The sequence below is a fragment of the Heterocephalus glaber genome, unplaced genomic scaffold, assembly GCF_053883595.1.
Source record: "Heterocephalus glaber isolate CG9 unplaced genomic scaffold, H.glaber_assembly_v1.0 deba00001537, whole genome shotgun sequence".
Taxonomy (NCBI): Eukaryota; Metazoa; Chordata; class Mammalia; order Rodentia; family Bathyergidae; genus Heterocephalus; species Heterocephalus glaber.
The window spans coordinates 630,482-646,054 of record NW_028258332.1 but is presented as its reverse complement, the minus strand read 5'-3'; the positions used below and the strand labels follow the sequence as shown (position 1 = coordinate 646,054).

The window sequence follows — 15,573 nt, the reverse complement described above, 5'->3', positions numbered from 1 at the left end:
CCTGCCCTTCAAGGTAGTTTTGGTTTGCATTTCCCTAGTGGTCAAAGATGTTGAACACTTTTTCTTGTCTTTATTGGACATTTGGACTTTTGCATGGTCAACTCATTTGCCCTTTTATTGATTGGGAAGGTTTTGGGGGTTCTGTTGGAAGAGTAGCTGGCAGAGTTTTCCCTGTTCTGTGGCCTCTCTCTTCACCCTATTGGTTGTTTCTCTTGCTGTGCAGAAGCTTTTTAATTTGCTATAGTTCCATTTGTTGATTCTTGTTATTATTACCTGTGCTGTTGGAGTCCCTCTCAGGAAGTCTTTGCTCATGCCTATGACTTCAAGTGTTTCCCCTATGTTTTCTTTAGCAGTTTCAGAGTTTCAGGTCTTATGTCTAGATCTACGATCCATTTTGAATTTTTTTTTTAGCAAAACATTTATTGGTACATTTTAGATATACATAATGATAACATTCATCATAGTTGTATTGATTTTTTCTTTTGAGACAGGGTCTCACTATGTAGATCAGGGTGTCCTTGAACTCAGTATGTAGCCCAGGCTGGCCTCAAACTTGCAGTGATTCTCCTGCCTCTGCCTCCCAGGTGCTGAGATCACAGGTGTGCACCACCTTGCCAGGCAGTTGAATTGATTTTTATTGAGGGTGTGACATAGGGATCTAGTTTCAGCCTTCTACAACTGGATTTCCAGTTTTCAAGGCACTGTTTGTTAGAGGCTGCCTTTTCTCCAGTGTGTAAGTTGTTTTTTTTTTCTTTTTTTTTTTTTGGTACCGGGGATCGAACTTGGGACCTTGCGCTTGCAAGGCAGGCGCCGGAACCACTGAGCTAAATCTCCGGCCCATCCAATGTGTAAGTTTGACTCCTTTGTTCAGAATCAGGTGACTGTAGTTGTGTGGATTTGTTTCTGTGTCCTCTAGTCTGTTCCATTGGTCTGTGTGTCTATTTTTGTGCCATTATCATGCTATGTTTGTCACTATGGCTTTGTAGTATAATTTGAAATCAGGTATTTGATGCCTCCTACTCTTAGGATTTCTTTGGCTATTCTGCGTCTTTTGCATTCCCATAAGAATTTTAGGATTTTTTTTCTAGTTTTGTGAAGAATGTCATTGATATTTTCATGGGGATCGCATTGAATATGTGGATTGCTTTTTGTACAGTGGCCATTCTGACTATCAACTCTGCCAATCCATGAGCTATTGTGAATGGAATTCTCTTCCTTTTTTCTTTCTCAGATATTTTGTTATTGGTGTATAGAAGAGCTGTTGATTTTTTCGAATATTGATTTTGTGTCCTGCTACTTTGCTAAATGTGTTTAAAGTCTTTAGGTCTTCTAAGTATAGGATGGTATTGTCAGTTCTTTTCTACACAGCAATGCCTTTATTCTTTTTCCCTTTGCCTGATTTTTATTTTTTAAATTTATTTTTATTTTTTTGGTACCAGCGATTGAACTCGGGTCCTTGTGCTTGCGCAGCAGGCAGCGAAACTACTGAGCTAAATCCCCGGCCCTTTGCCTGATTTTCAAAGTGAGTCATTATACAATCAGCCACACACAGAGTGTGAGAAAGCAGGATGGCATGCCGCTGACCTCACCTGAGCGACCTTCCTCCTGACGTGCATGGGTAGGCAGTGGCACCTGGTGTTCCCAGCATGATCTCTGGGCTGCCATGGAGGCAGCAGGGTGGGCTGTGGGCATCTCCCATGCCCAGCCAGGGTCCCCAGCCCAGTCCCCTCACAGGCCGCTGTCCCCAGTGCCCACCATGAAGCGACTGAGCAGTGTCTTGGGCTTCAGGGTCCCAGCTACAGAAGCGTCCTGTCAGAGGTGTCATCAGGCTGTTCCCACCCACACGCGGCTCCTGATTTCTTGCCCCTGACTTTTGGCCCTCCCCCCAGCAGACCTGAACACCAGTGGTAGACCGTGAGTGTCTACATGTCTCAGTCCTTGGACTGAGTCTACTGTCTTCCAAGATCCCTGCATGGGGCAGGGCCCCAGGCCACCTGGAATTTGCATTTGTCCTGTCACATCTGCCCTAACAGCCCTAACTCACAGGGCAGAGCCCCCGGTCTCCGTTGGTAAAGTCCCTGCCCCACCACAGTGCTGTTGCTGAGACCAGGAACACAGGGTGGACCTGGCAGCCTGTCCTTAGAGGGCTACTTGTTGACATCACCCACATTCACTGACATGCCTACCAAGGGCAACCTGGTCCCCAGGAGACCCAGGAGCCGCCAACTCCCCCACTGAAGCCCAGCACTTTCATCAGGGCACAATTTTCCAGCCTCTCTCCTGCCTCTGGGGCAACCTGAGAACCCTGCGATGGCAAAGACTGCCTGCTGGGCAGCGGCTGCCATGAGTGCATGGGGGCCACCCTATTGTGGAGAGGCTGGAGAGCAAGGCTGAGACCCTAACCCTAACCCATATACCTAATCCTAACCCTAACCCAAACCCATATACCTAATCCTAACCCTAACCCATATACCTAATCCTATCCCTAACCCTAACCCATACCCTAACCCTGGACTGATAACCCTAACCCTAACCCATGCTCCCATCCATACTCCTGTCCCCTAACTCATACCCTAACCTGGGCTCCCATGACTCTGCTCTGGGCTTGCTTGTGGTGTAGAGCCAGGTGGACGTGTGTGGGGCCGAACTGTGCTATTCCCCTGTGTGGAATAAGGGCTGGGCCAGCCTGGTGCTCAGTGCCTACTGGATGGAGAAGCAGGGATCCCACTGATGGCAGCTCCCCTGTGATGGAGACCACTATGGACCAAGTCATGTCCCCTGATGGGAGTGGCTAGGAATAGGGCTGCAGGGAGCCCATCAGGAGGCCCCCCCTTAGAGCTTGGCCTTACAGGAAGGGAGAGGACGGGTGCACAGGGGAGCACCGTGAGGACACAGAGGGTGCTGCCCACAAGCCAAGGAGAGTGGCCTGGGGCGGCCGATGGTCCCCTCAGGTCCTGCCCAGCAGCCCTGTCTAGCTCCCATTGCACCATGGTGTGTGGCTCTGTCCCTGCCAGGGCCTGCCTTGGTAGCGGTGGAGTCTTCCTCCCTGAAGCTGCCTCTGTCAGGCCTGCTGCTCCCCCTCTGTTGCCACCTGAGCCCTCCCTGGGGCCCAGGCTCCTCTGCCTCTGTCTGTTGCTGGGCGACCACAGTGTTCTGGTCCCCCTGGACTAGATGGCGCCTGGCAGGGCCAGTGCCATCTTCCTGGGCAAGCTGAGGCCAGGCCACGCCAATGCACTGGTGCAGTTGCTGGCCCATCTCCCAGGGCTGGGGGAGCCCAGGAGAGGCCACACCAGCTGGATGGGCAGCTCTGCCGCTGCCATTCGGCTGCTTGTGCCTGCTAGGCCTGTGGGTCTCACAGAGCTGTGGGGACCAGGACTGGTGTGCCAGGATGTCCTTGTTCTGGGACACGGGAAAGCATGGTGTGCACTGCTGAGGACACACTGGCTGGGATGATCCCTTCCTCAGGATGGAGTTTTGGCTCTCACACCTGGGCAGCCTGGCCCACTGGTACTGTGGGCTCAGGGTGGGACCTAAGGCCCCTCCCACTGGCCTGCAGGATGAGGGGGGTACCGGGCCACCCCTGCCTGTCCTGCAGCCTAGATCTGGGGACCTGCACCCAAAGCTTGGTGCAGATGTGAACTGAGGTCCCTAGCCAGCCCTTGCCTGGGGCCCACTAGGACAGGAGGCTCCAAGCCTTGGTCACCAAGCCTTGCATGTGCTGGGCTACAGCAGAGCTCAGCTGGTCCCTGCCACTCTGGGCCTCCATGTGCAGGAACTAGGGGAGCCCAGGGCAGTGGTGCAGGCAGGGTTTGTTCCAGCATGTCCAGGCATATTCTGGCATGTGTGGCTGCTGCTGGAAACCCAGGTCAGAAGTCCTGGCTTAGAGATGAAGCCACTCTTGACCGGGCACCATTGGCCTCCTTTCCCACCAGATCTGGACCCATGGGCCCACAGGGCAGCCCAGGACAGGAAGTGGAAGTGGGGTGGCCCCAGGATAGGAAGTGGGGCTCCCAGAACCAACTGGCAACAGCTCATGCTCCCCAGAGGCCCCAGCAGCAGGAGATGGGGTGTAGAGTGTGGCCTAGGGTCGAGCAAGGTGGCTGCGGCCCTTGTGGAGGGACTGAGTGGGCACTGGCCGAGAAGCACTGGGCATGCCGCGCCTTGCTGTCCTCCTGGCCACCAGCTGGCAGTTTTTGAGGTGATGCCATTACTGCTGTGTTGGCCTGGCACTGGGAGACCTGAGTCCCACAGTGGACAGGGCCAGGTGGTGAGGAGCCCCCCCAGGGTCCCTGTCTCAGCAGAGCCTGCACTGCATGAGGGCCAGGAAAAAGACCCCAGGTCCCCTCTTTTCCTCATCTCAGGGTCAAAGCCGCCATGTCCCCCACTGACCTATGTTGGTAGCAGTCTCTCCAGAGAGCTGGGACACAGCTGTACCAGGTGTCTGACCCCTAGCTCTGCTCTTGCTTGTCCTGTGTGATGTCACTACCACATCCCGCTCTGGCCTGGGACTGAAGAGGACCAGGCCTGGGGCTGCAGCCCTGTGGAGACCACGCCGCCCCACTTTGGGGAGCGCAGTCTGGTCCTCGGGTGCCATGGACTGACCCCGCTGTGGCATCACACATCTGCCAACCCTGTACACACTGTGCTCCAGTTCCCTTTTCTCCACGGTAAAGCATCTGTGACAGAGTTTACCATCCAAGGTGGGCGCCAAGAAGGCTGAGGCAGGAGGGTGGCCTGAGCCCAGGAGCTTGAGGGGTCAGGATCGGTGGTGAGGTTCCCTCTAGTCTCAGAGAGAGATGGGGAAGGAGAGCATGAATGTGAATGATCACTTGGAGCATCTTTAGGCGAGTTTTACTAGACATGTGTGGCTTCCTCAGAGTCTCTGAGCTCCACCATGGAGTTCTCTCGGCAAATCAGAATCCATTCAAGGGCTTTCTTTTTCATTTTCATTTTAAAATTTATTTGCAGCACTGAAATGGAAACCAGGGCCTTGCCCAGGCTCGGGAAGGGCCTCCTCTGAGTGCTCTTACCACGTGGGCTGGGCCTGGTGGGGCTCCGTGGCCCTGGGGGCCTGATGGTGCAACCCCGACACCGGAGGCCTGAACAGGCTGGGGGAAGCCCGAACCCCCACCCCGCGCACCCTCGACACTGTGGAGTCGGCTTCATGCTGAACTCTACAGTGCTTCCGGAGTGGCCCCCGCCTCTGCCCCGCTTTTGAGGTTCTGCAGAAGCCCCAAACATGAGGCAGAGGAAACTCTCAAGCACCCAAGGTGAGCCTCCTGCCCTGCCAGTGCCAGGGGATTCCACACGGCCCTGTCAGTGACTCTGGGCATCCTGACTGTCCTCTGCACCCCAGAATCTGCCCTGGCATTTTCTGTAGTTGCTTCTGTCCAGCCAGTGGGCAGGGTCCCCAGAGGTCTCTGTGTTTGAAAATCTCCTGGTCAGGGCGAGGGGCCAGCAGTGTGGGGGTCACTGTGGGCAACCATGCATCCGCCCTTGTGGGGCAGGGGGCCAAGCCAGCAAATAACAGCACAGGTACAGGACAACCTGACCTCCAGACAACACAGATGACTCAGTCTAAGCCGTGCTTGGCTTACACCACACTCAAGGAAAGAAACATGCTGTTTACTGGACTCTCGCTGATGAGGCACGCTCCGTGACACCCTCTGTGACACCCTCTGACGGCAGATGTTGCAGACTGGTTCTTAGAACATGGCGAGGTCGGGTGGGGCAGCGGGTGCCTGTGGAAGGGCCTGGAGCGAGCCCAGGCTTGGGGGCACTGCAGCTGACTCAGGGCATGGAGCGTGGGCCCTGGGTCCATGGTGAGCAGGCCCCCGTCAGGAAGGGGCCACACGGCCTGGGTTTAGTTAGAGGCCCCAGCCCAGGCTTGGGCTTCCTGAGCGAGGGCGAGGGGCAGCTGCCCTGGGCCCTGGGCCACCAGACCAGTGCAGCTGGGGACTCAGCCCAGCCACCACCCACCTGGAGGTACCTGGGGCCAGCTCTGCTTGTGGCAAGAACGACAATGCCAGTATGGTGGAGGGGCTTCTGTGGCATCCTCAGGCCTGTGGTGGCCGCTGGTGTGGACGGCTTCGAACGTGTTTCTGGGACAAACGGCGGAGGAATGAGATCCCCGAGCCGGCTGTGGAAGGCAACAAGGCGCAGACTTTATTCACCTGGGCGCAGGTCAACAGGGCGAGCAAAGACCAGGCGGGATTTTTACAGGGCGTTGTCGTCGGGAAGGGGTCTGGCACATACAGGGTTGGAGCAATATTCGTGGCCGGGGTCCACGCAGCGGTCAGGGCAGATGTGTGGGTGCTGTCGGGCGACTTGGCACCGGGAAGACACTGTGCTGTGCTTTGTGGTCTTTTCTCCTTTCTGTAACATCTGCTCTGCATTCTGTGTGCAAGGACATGGCGCAGCCTGTATCTAGGTGGAGACGGCAGGAGGCAGGACGCAGGACGTACACCTGGTCTCAGCCACCTAAGGAGGGGCGCGTCTGCCAGGGCTGCACTTTTTGAATCTGCTAAAAGTGTAACTTAGAGATAAACAGCATATTTATTAGCCAGGTCATGGCCAGAGCAGGCCTGGCAGCTTCCAGAACCTTCTGTGCATTCATGGTTCCTCTTCCCCTCAGCCCACAAATGAGATGGGCCGCTGCACAGGTCCACGGGGGCTCGGCTCTGGGTCCCCATCTCCGAGGTTCCGGGCCTCCTGCCCAGGTGTCTGGAGACACAAGGGCATCCGGACGGTACCCTCTAGAGCAGGAAGCCCTGACTGAGGAGGAGAGGGGCTGCAGCACCCTCAGCCTCTCTCCCACGCTGCTGCATGGATGTGCAGAGGCCACAGCAGCTCTGTCCTAGCCAGCCCCGGGTGGGTCCCGCGGGCCACAGACAGCGGCGGATGCATGGCTCCTGAAGATGCAGGGGACCCTGGGGCTGCCACCTGACCACCTGACGGGGCCACCACAGATGATTCCCCTCCAGGGAGTGCTGCCTTGGGTGGTTCCCGGGTCATCGCTGAGCCACATCCGGATATAGGGTCCTGGCAGTAGTGTCGGGGCTGCAGAGTGGGCCCGGCTCCTGGAGGCCCAGGGTGATGGCTTCCCCTGTGGACATGGCGGGGGGCTGGACTCACCTGTGGGGCAGGTGGCTTCGTGTGTGTGTGCGCGCATGTGTGTGCAGCTACCCTCTTCTAGGAGAAGCTGGAGCCATGCTGGTGGGGCAGCAATACCATGTGTACCAAGCTTGCGGTTCTGCAAACACCAAGGAATGAAGTTTTTATAGGAAATAAGGAGAAGAGGACCTCCTGGCATTTGGAATGGGGCGGCCGCATGGCCCTCTGCTCTAGAGCTAATTATAGACACAGCATAGGAATTGCTTGGTTTTTTAGTGGTCAGCTATCACAGGTGGCTCTGTGGATTTCACACGACCAACTGGGACTCAGGCCTTTAACCCAGTTCTTCCACTCTTAGGGTTTACGGGACACTGGGATCTCAGCAGGAACTGGTTAATCTGCAGTATGATTCCTTTGAAACTCAGGGACTTGGTAGGGAGTGGCAGGGCCTCCCTTTAGTAGGGGGTGGGCTGCATTCCATGCTGCCTGAGGAAGTTCATTCTCTGTCCAAGTTGCAGTCTATTCTAGTTTTTATCAGTGTGGCTGGTCATCCCCCTCTGTCTCTGGCCCTTCCACTAGTTATTGCCTTAGCTGTAAGCTAACTAAATGAACTATTTTCTTTCTTTCTTTCTTTTTGTTTGGTTTTTTGAGGCAGAATCTCCTTTTGTAGTTCAGGCTGGCCCTGAACTCACTGTGTAGCCCAGGCTGGCCTTGAACTCGAAGTGATCCTCCCGCCTCAGCCTCCCAGTGCTGGGATTACAGTCATGTGCCACCACGCCCAGCAATAAACTATTTTCTACAGCAGCATTTTAGCCCCAGCCTTATGGCTCATCTCAGCCCAGGAAAGGACCCTGGTGTCCCTGGTGGCTTTCCAATTCATGGCAGCCCCTCCCCCACTCCCACATGGGTAGGGGTTGCCTTTAAGGGCACGATTCTGAGCCAGCTGTGGAGCGGGCGCTGGCTGGCCTGTGTCCTCAGGACACCACACTTCACAGACACCGACACGTGCTGACACGCATGTGCTTGTGCCCTGGTTTCGCCTCTCAGCTCCTGACAACAGATCCAGCTCTGATAACTGAGTTTTCCGTTCTCTGGAAGAGCTCACTGCCACACCAAGGCCACCTTGCTTACCACCGGGTAGGCCAAGTCAGTGGGAGGGAAATTAGTTCATCCCAGGGCGGGAACCTGTGGAAGATGGGGGGCTGCCACCTCAAAACAAAGACCATCTTGGGGGACACGGGTACATGGAGGGGCTTAGGGGGTGGAGCAGGAAGGTTGTGTGCCAAGCAGGGCCTGTGGTCCAGGGCTGAGCTCTGGAATGGCCTCGAGGCCTCCATAATGCCTCAGAGGGCATGTCGACTCCCTCAAGGGAAACATGATTCCACCTTTAATAAGAGTTAGACTCTTGAGTCCCCGGCCCACGCTCAGATGTGGTCTGGAGGCTGTCAAAAGTCCTGGGCTCTGAAAAGCTGAAGGAGGAGGCCTGATGGGGGTCCTGGGCCACGTCCACTCACCTCCTTCCCATGCCGTGGGCAACTGCAGCAGTCAGCACCTCAGGGCAAAGGGGAAAAACAGAAAATAACTCCAAGGGCAGTTTGCGAAGCAGAGCAAATCTGAGAGGGTGGCGGACACTCAAGCACTGCCATCCTGGCTGTGACCAGGCCAGCATCCTCGGCGGGGTTGCCTTGGTGCCTGCAGGATCTTCTTGGGATCCCCCAGGCCTGCACACTCTTCATGTGGCTCAGCTTCTGTCTCTTCTGAGATTTTGGGAGGTTGTTTCTCAAAGAATTTGTCTATCTTATCTATGAATAAAAAATTACCACTGCAGATATTTATAACAGCTCTCACTCTCTGTGTGGATTTCCTAGGACTGCTCTAATAAACTTCCACTAACCAAAGTGGGGAAATGTATTGTCCGGCAGCCCGGAGCCTGCCCTCTGGCAGAGGTGTGGCTGTGCCCCTGTCCCACCCTCCTCCTCCACTGGGCGGGGCTCAGGCCCCGGCTGTGGCCACCCTGCTCTGGTCTCAGTCTGTCTCTGCCAGCCTCTTCCTTTGTGTGTTCGCCTCCAGACCCAGATTAGGCCCAGCACACTTACAAAGACCTGTCTCCATGCTAGATCCGGCCCAGGCGCTGGGGGCACAGTTTAGCCCACTGTGCTGTCTTCTAGTTTTTGCAGCATCTATGGGGATGCAGTTCCCCGAAGCACAGTTTGAATGGTAACTTCACTCTAACTTAGCTCGAGGCAGTGTCGGATTTCAGTCTGGACACTTTAGCACATTCAGTCCTTGGCACATCCTGCTTAATTTCCAAGGTCTGAGGGGTTTTCTGCTGTCCTTCCGTGGCTGACTTTTCACTCTTCCTTGGCCATCAGAGACCATGTCCTCTGCTATCCTCTTCTGGGAAGCTGTCGGGGTGCACACTGTGGCTCGCGCAGGCGGACGTGGGGGGCACTGCAGGCCCCTGGTGGAGGTGAGAGCCAGCAGCATGAGGTGCCTGCCCCACAGGCCTGCGGCCAGGTGGTCTTGCTCCCCAGCCGCCTGCCCGAGTCTCACCCACAGCTGCTCTGTGTTTATGGGTCTGGGAGGTGCCCTGAGGTCTGCAGCTGCCCCCAGGAAAGTCCACTTCCCTTGTTCTGTGGGGTGCGCCGGCCGGGGCTTGTTAGAGCTCACGCCGTGGGGTCGCTGGTCCACTTTGCTGTCTCTCCCAGTCCAGTTACTATGGGAGCAGGGTCTCTGTCGCCTGCTTCTGGAATCAGCAAAGTGAGTTTCTCCCTTCTGCAGTCCTGTCTTGGGGCTGTGGCCCCGGCGTTTGCTGACAGACGTCTGACTGGCTCAGGCGCTGTGGCAAGCCCTTGTCCCTGGTCTGCAGGGCCTGCCCGGTCCTCCTGCCCCGTGACTTCAGTCCTCCTCACGCATTCTGCACTCTGCCTGCGTGGACCCTGGACTCTGCCAACCCAGCCGCATCTGGCCTGTCGCCTGTGCTTCCGAGTCTCCCTCTCCCCTGCTGGCGTGCCTGCGCCTCGTCCTGTTGGCTTGCTCTCCCTGAACTCTGCCTGCTGCCCCTGGTGGGGGCCCAGGGTGCAGCTCTCCTCCGTCCCAGCCCTCCCAGGGGCCTTGCTTTTGCCTCTCTGCTTTTGCCTGTAATTGAATTGACTTAACCAAGAGAGAGGCTGAGGTGCTCCACCACATGTATACCTCGTCATGTTTACATTGGGGTATACGCATCATCCCCTCAAATGCCTGGCACTTCTTTATGGGAAAACATTCAAAGCCCTTCCAGCGTTTTGAAATAAGAGCACATGACTGAGTCCACAGCTGCCCTCCTGTGCAGTGGAGCTGCTGGGCTCCACCTCCCTTTGCTTCGTCAGTAATGGGTGCCCCTCTGCCATTCACTGCCACCGTCAGCCTCCCTCCGGGGCCTACCACTGAGCCACAGCCTGCCAGCTTTGCTATTGACAGGCTTTTCCCCTTTATGTTCGTTGGGATACTGGTATTAAATTTCTCTGGCCTGTGAAGTCCGCCTCGCCTCATAGGAGGGATCTGGCTTTGTGCTGGGGCTGACCTGGGGCTGGGTGTGGATTTGAGGGTGTGAGGCCCCTGTGATGTTGGAGGGTTTCAATGGCAATTGAAGCTTTTCTTTTATTTATTTACTTATTTATTTTAGTACTGGGAATCGAACTCAGGACCTTGTGCTTGGCAGGCAGGTGGGGCACCACTGGGCTACATCTCCCCCCCCACCACACCTGTTTTCAAAATGTACTTTTAAGGCATCACCCTGAAGACATAGAAACGAACGCCTCACAGTGTTTGCACTAAAAAGGGAACTTGGACAGTGCGCTCCTCTGGCTGCTGCAGTGGGTCACAGCCCAGCGTTCGAGGTTTGAGTGCAGCGCTGAGGGCGCAGAGACCGAGCCACGTGGACAGCAGCTGCCGGGCACACACTGTGTTCTCTCTCGGGACTAGGAGAATGTGGGCGAGGGTGGACTTCGGTTCAGTTTTCCCGGCAGAGCTCGAAGTGTCAAACCTGAGGAACGCAGAGGCTCGTGTGGGGCACTCCTGGCAGACGCACTGCAGCGGTGCTGTTTGTGTCCCTGCCAGCAGCAGGCACACAGGTCCCCGAGGACTCAGGAGGCTGCCGCCAGTCCATGGGGAGTGAGAGCCCCAGTGCAGCAGCCCTCAGCGGCCTGGGCTCCTCTGGGTTGGGGGGCTGGGACTGAGGTGCCAGGTGCAGGGGGCCGTGTGCCTCCTCCGTACACCGTGGTGCCCCTCCGTGCAGCCCAGCAGCTCCCACTGCCGGAAGGGAAACCAGCTGTTCCCACCCAGCAGCACCCCGAGGGCTGCCCTCCCTTGAGGGCCATGTGCCCCTTTATGTGCACTAGGTAATAATAGGACAGAGATTAAGCCACGGGCACTGAGTGCAGCGGCAGCTCTGAGCATTTAAACGGTCCCGAGGTATTTTTGTCTGGACCCAGCTGGAACGTGTTGCAGGCGAAGGGTGTGGGGGTCGGTCCCCCAGCGGTCCCTGCGGTGCTGTCCCTTGTGTCTCCCCACGGGTGCGGGGTCTGCGTGATCCTCCATGCACGGCAGTGCACTTTAAACACTTCGTTTCCTCGGACATACACCCCGCAGTCATACCTCTGACGCCTTGCAGGGTGAAAGGAAAGTTATTTGCAGTAGCCAGGAGTGGAAACACTTCAATTCAAAAGGCAACACCAGTCAAAGCAAGTGGACATTTTTTTTCATTCCTGCAGCGGTGGGGTTGGAACCTGGGCCTGGAGCAAGCCAGCACAGCCCACCATGCCACCCCATCGGCAGCCCCAGGTGACGAGCTTCAGCAACCAGTTAGGGTTAGCTGAGAGCAGAGGCCATGAAGCTCCCCGTGCAGCCAGGGACAGTGGCCATGAACGTGGCCGGCTCTGCCACGAGGGACAGTGCAGTGCTCAGGACCCACAGCCACTCCCAGGGACGAGGGATGCCTGCAGAGGGTCCCCGGGGAATGGACGCGCGTCTGGGGCTCTGCTCATGGAGGTCTAGGCTTGGGGGGCTCCTCTGTCCCCGGCCTGGCAGCCTGAGGCTTCTTTGTCCTCACTGCTTTGAGATTTAACACAGACTTGCTGCTTGGCTTTTCCTGGTGACAGAAGGATGTGTCCAAAATAAAAATAGCCTGGTCTCCTGATGCCGGGAGCAGGAGAGAGCTGGAGGTGACTTGGGGCCCAGGGCAGGGCGCTGGGCCAGGTGACATGGGCTCCCTTCTACAGGCTGAGGCTGCTTCCCCAGGCACCATCTCTGCAGTTCCCTCCCACACACTTCCCGTCCTCCCCTTGGCCCCCTGGGCGGGTCTGCCCCCGCACACCCCCTTCCTCCTCCTCCTCCGGTCTCTGCTCCTTCTCTCCTCCCACCTCCCCATCTCTGTGGGCTCTCAGGAGGCCTTGGCCTTCTGGGGCCCGGAGGGGCAGCTGACCAGAATCCTGGGAGCCCAGAGTCAGCTTTAGGGCAGGGAAACTGGTGGGTTCTGCAGGAGGCCCCAGGCCCAGGGCTATGCACAGCTCCTGGTGAGAAGTGTTTTGGGGCTCCTTTCAGGGTCCCCCTTGCTGCTCCCAGGCCCCTCCGGAAGCTCTCCACTCCACATCCTTCCCCACCGGAGAGGCAGCCTCTGTGGTCCCAGTCAGCAACAGCTGCTCCCCACCCCCAGTAGCGGCAGCCCTGATGAGATAGGGCGTTGTGATACCGGGATGATCTATGGACCTGCAGATAACATAAGGGAAACATTATAACTCCCAACCTGATTGACGTCAAATATGAGGGGTTTGTATTCTCTACAATCGAAGAATGAATTCTGGGAACAACGGAGGGTAACAGCAGGAGGAATTTATTGAGAGAAAAATAGCTTCTCAGAGAGACTGAAGGGGGCCTAGAAAGTGGGTTGCCTAGGGACCCTGCTTCTCAAGGGAGTTTTGTAGAGCAAAGCCACGAGGTAAGGCAGGTATAAGGTGGGACAAAACTATGGTCAGCCAATAAGATTACAAAACAGTCTGTTAGGTGATATTGATTAAATGGGGAAGCAAGTTGCAAGCTACATGCAACAAAGAAGGATTTCCAGGAAGGAGTGGGCTGGAGAGGCTTTGGTCTCCACCCAAGGTGATTGACGCCTATTTAGAGTATCAATCACTGCTGTTCATCCCTGGGGGAAGCAAGTGCGTATGTATAGTCAGTTTTGTCTCGAAGCCTTGCCTTCAATGAATGTGCATCCAGCCACAGTTGTGATGTGTTTTTATCTTCCACACTGACTTCTGTAAGAGTCCAGTCCTGTCTGACTGCCTCTGATATTTTTAACTAGCTTACCTGTCTACAATGCTAACTGGAGGGCAGAGGCACTGCCTCCCAGGTCCTGGCCTGGAGTGGACGTGGAAACTTGCAGTGCTGCTCTGTAGACCCAGTGCCTTGGACCTGTGCCTGCAGCCGAATGTGTGGGGCCCCATTCCAACTGGCACATCAGACTCCCACCCGGAAGCTGAGGCAGCAGCTCCTCCTGAGGCAGGTGGAAAGTCCACGTCCAGGTCAGAGGCTGGGTCTGCACCCGGTGTCCATGACTATCTGCTGGCACCGTACAGGAAGTCCCAGGTCTCCCTGGGCTGTGCCTGCCATGTGGCTAGAGGCCACCAGAAGTGACCAAGTCACATTTCAATCTGGAGAGGCTTTTGGTGGCCAGGCCAAGACAGCAGCGCCGGGGAGGACGGTGCTGGTGGGAGGATGTCGGGGAGTGGGCAGCCAGTGCTGAGCTCCTGCCTGACCTGTGGGTGTGGACAGGCAGTCACTGCCTCCGAGAGTCGCCCCAGTGAGTTCACACTGACACAGCTGTGTAGAGCTGTGAAGCCCATACCTACAAAGCAACTCCAGCCCTGCGGGGCGCTGAGCCAGGATGCCTGGCTCCCAGTGGCCACTCCCGGAATGCAGAGGCCTGAGAACGGAGCCAGTGGCACAGCAGAGTGGGGCCAGCAGCCTCTGCAGGCCTGGTGTGTGTGTGTGTGTGTGTGTGTGTGTGTGTACACAGAGTGAGCACAGGAAAGCTGCTGCGACGGAGGAAGCATGGGGCGCAGGCCAGAGGTGTGCATCTGAAAACCCAGCCACGAGCTAAGTGTGGTGCTGGTGCACACTGGTGATCCAGCACTCTGGGAGGCTGAGGCAGGAGGGTCGCAAGTTCAAGCCCAGCCTGGGCAACTTAGGAGATCCTGTTCCAAAGGGGTGGAGCTGTAGCTAAGTTTGAAAACCCTGTGCTCACTCCACAGTGCAAAAACAAAGAAAAGAAAAGGAAATTCAGAACAGCTACAGTGATGAAGAGTGGGAGAAGCTGACGGGAGGGACAGCCCACCAGGAGGGGCAGGCTGGGCCCTGGGCTCCAGGTCAGAGTGCCGGGCAGAGGCACCCGCAGCCAGCCTGTGGGCCTCGGCAGGAAGCTCCTCTCAGTTCGCACCTGCCAAGGGCCCCTCGGCCCCTGCTGCTGCGCTGCAGGCTGTAGAGTGCCGGGGTGGTTCCCAGCCCTGCAAGGCCAGCTCAGCCCACCGACCTCGGCCCTGGCCCTGCCCGATTCTGTGCCTACTCTTGGCTGAACCCCGTGGGGGCAGTCACTCGTGGGCAGCCGCTTCCTGCTCCCCAGCGAGGCCCATGTCTTTCTGCAGGGCCGGCCTGTGTTTTGGGGACCCAGGTGACAGCCTGACCCCGTGGGGTCAAAGCCCCCACTGCAAGCTGTCGCGGGCGGGGCGCCTTTGCCCTAGGGGCGGCAGCTCCCCTGGGTCTGGTTTGAGCATTGGCGGGCACCCTAAGCCCCTCTCAGGCCGCTCGAGGGACAGGTGTCCGGCATTGCCATCCTGCCCCAGTGCGCGGGACAGTGAGGGCGGCGGCGCCCTTCCCTGGCGTCCGCAGTCTCCCGCGCAGCGGGATGGGCAGGCAGGACGGGCGCGGGGCGTCAAGGCGCCCTGCGACCTCGCCCTGTTGGTTCCTCAGCCGGTCTCAGGCTAAAGGAGCGCCTACCGCCGGCCAACGCGCACCGCCTGCCCTGCAGTTGGGGCGTGGCGGGGGCGTGGCTGCGTGCGGGGGCGTGGCCCTCGGGCCGCAGTGGGGAACCGAGGCGCCCGGCCGCAGGAGGCGGGAGGTTCGGCGGGCCCTTGGGGCGGGTCCTGCGGCGCCGCCCCGCCCCTTCCCGCGGAGGCCAACTTTGGGGCGGGGCGGGGCGGGCAGGTGCGGTCACGTGTTGCGGCCCAGCCCGGCGGACCACGCCCCGCGCAGTCCCGCGCGGAGTCCGCGGCTGGCAGTCAGCGCTCGCACCATGCCCACCAACTTCACCGTGGTGCCCGTGGAGGCGCGCGCGGGCGTCGGCGGGGCCGGGGCCGGGGACGAGGCGGTGGAGCGCACCGAGGCGCCAGGGATCCCCGCGGACGGCGAGCCTGAGCGCCCCAGCTGGGG

The 15,573-nt window shown here is 57.7% G+C and overlaps 1 protein-coding gene across 2 annotated transcripts in view; it reads left to right on the top strand.

Moving 5' to 3' along the window:
* Positions 1-15,573, top strand: part of Slc12a7 (solute carrier family 12 member 7) — a 59,172-nt gene that overhangs the window by 8,379 nt on the left and 35,220 nt on the right. The window contains exon 1 of one of the 2 annotated variants that reach the window (XM_087189168.1): positions 15,384-15,572. The exons of the other annotated variant lie outside the window; for it this stretch is intronic. Within the exon in view, the coding sequence (XP_087045294.1) occupies positions 15,437-15,572 (136 nt within the window). The 5' untranslated portion in view covers positions 15,384-15,436. Of the gene's footprint in view, positions 1-15,383; position 15,573 lie in introns of those variants that run through there. 2 annotated transcript variants of the gene reach the window in all.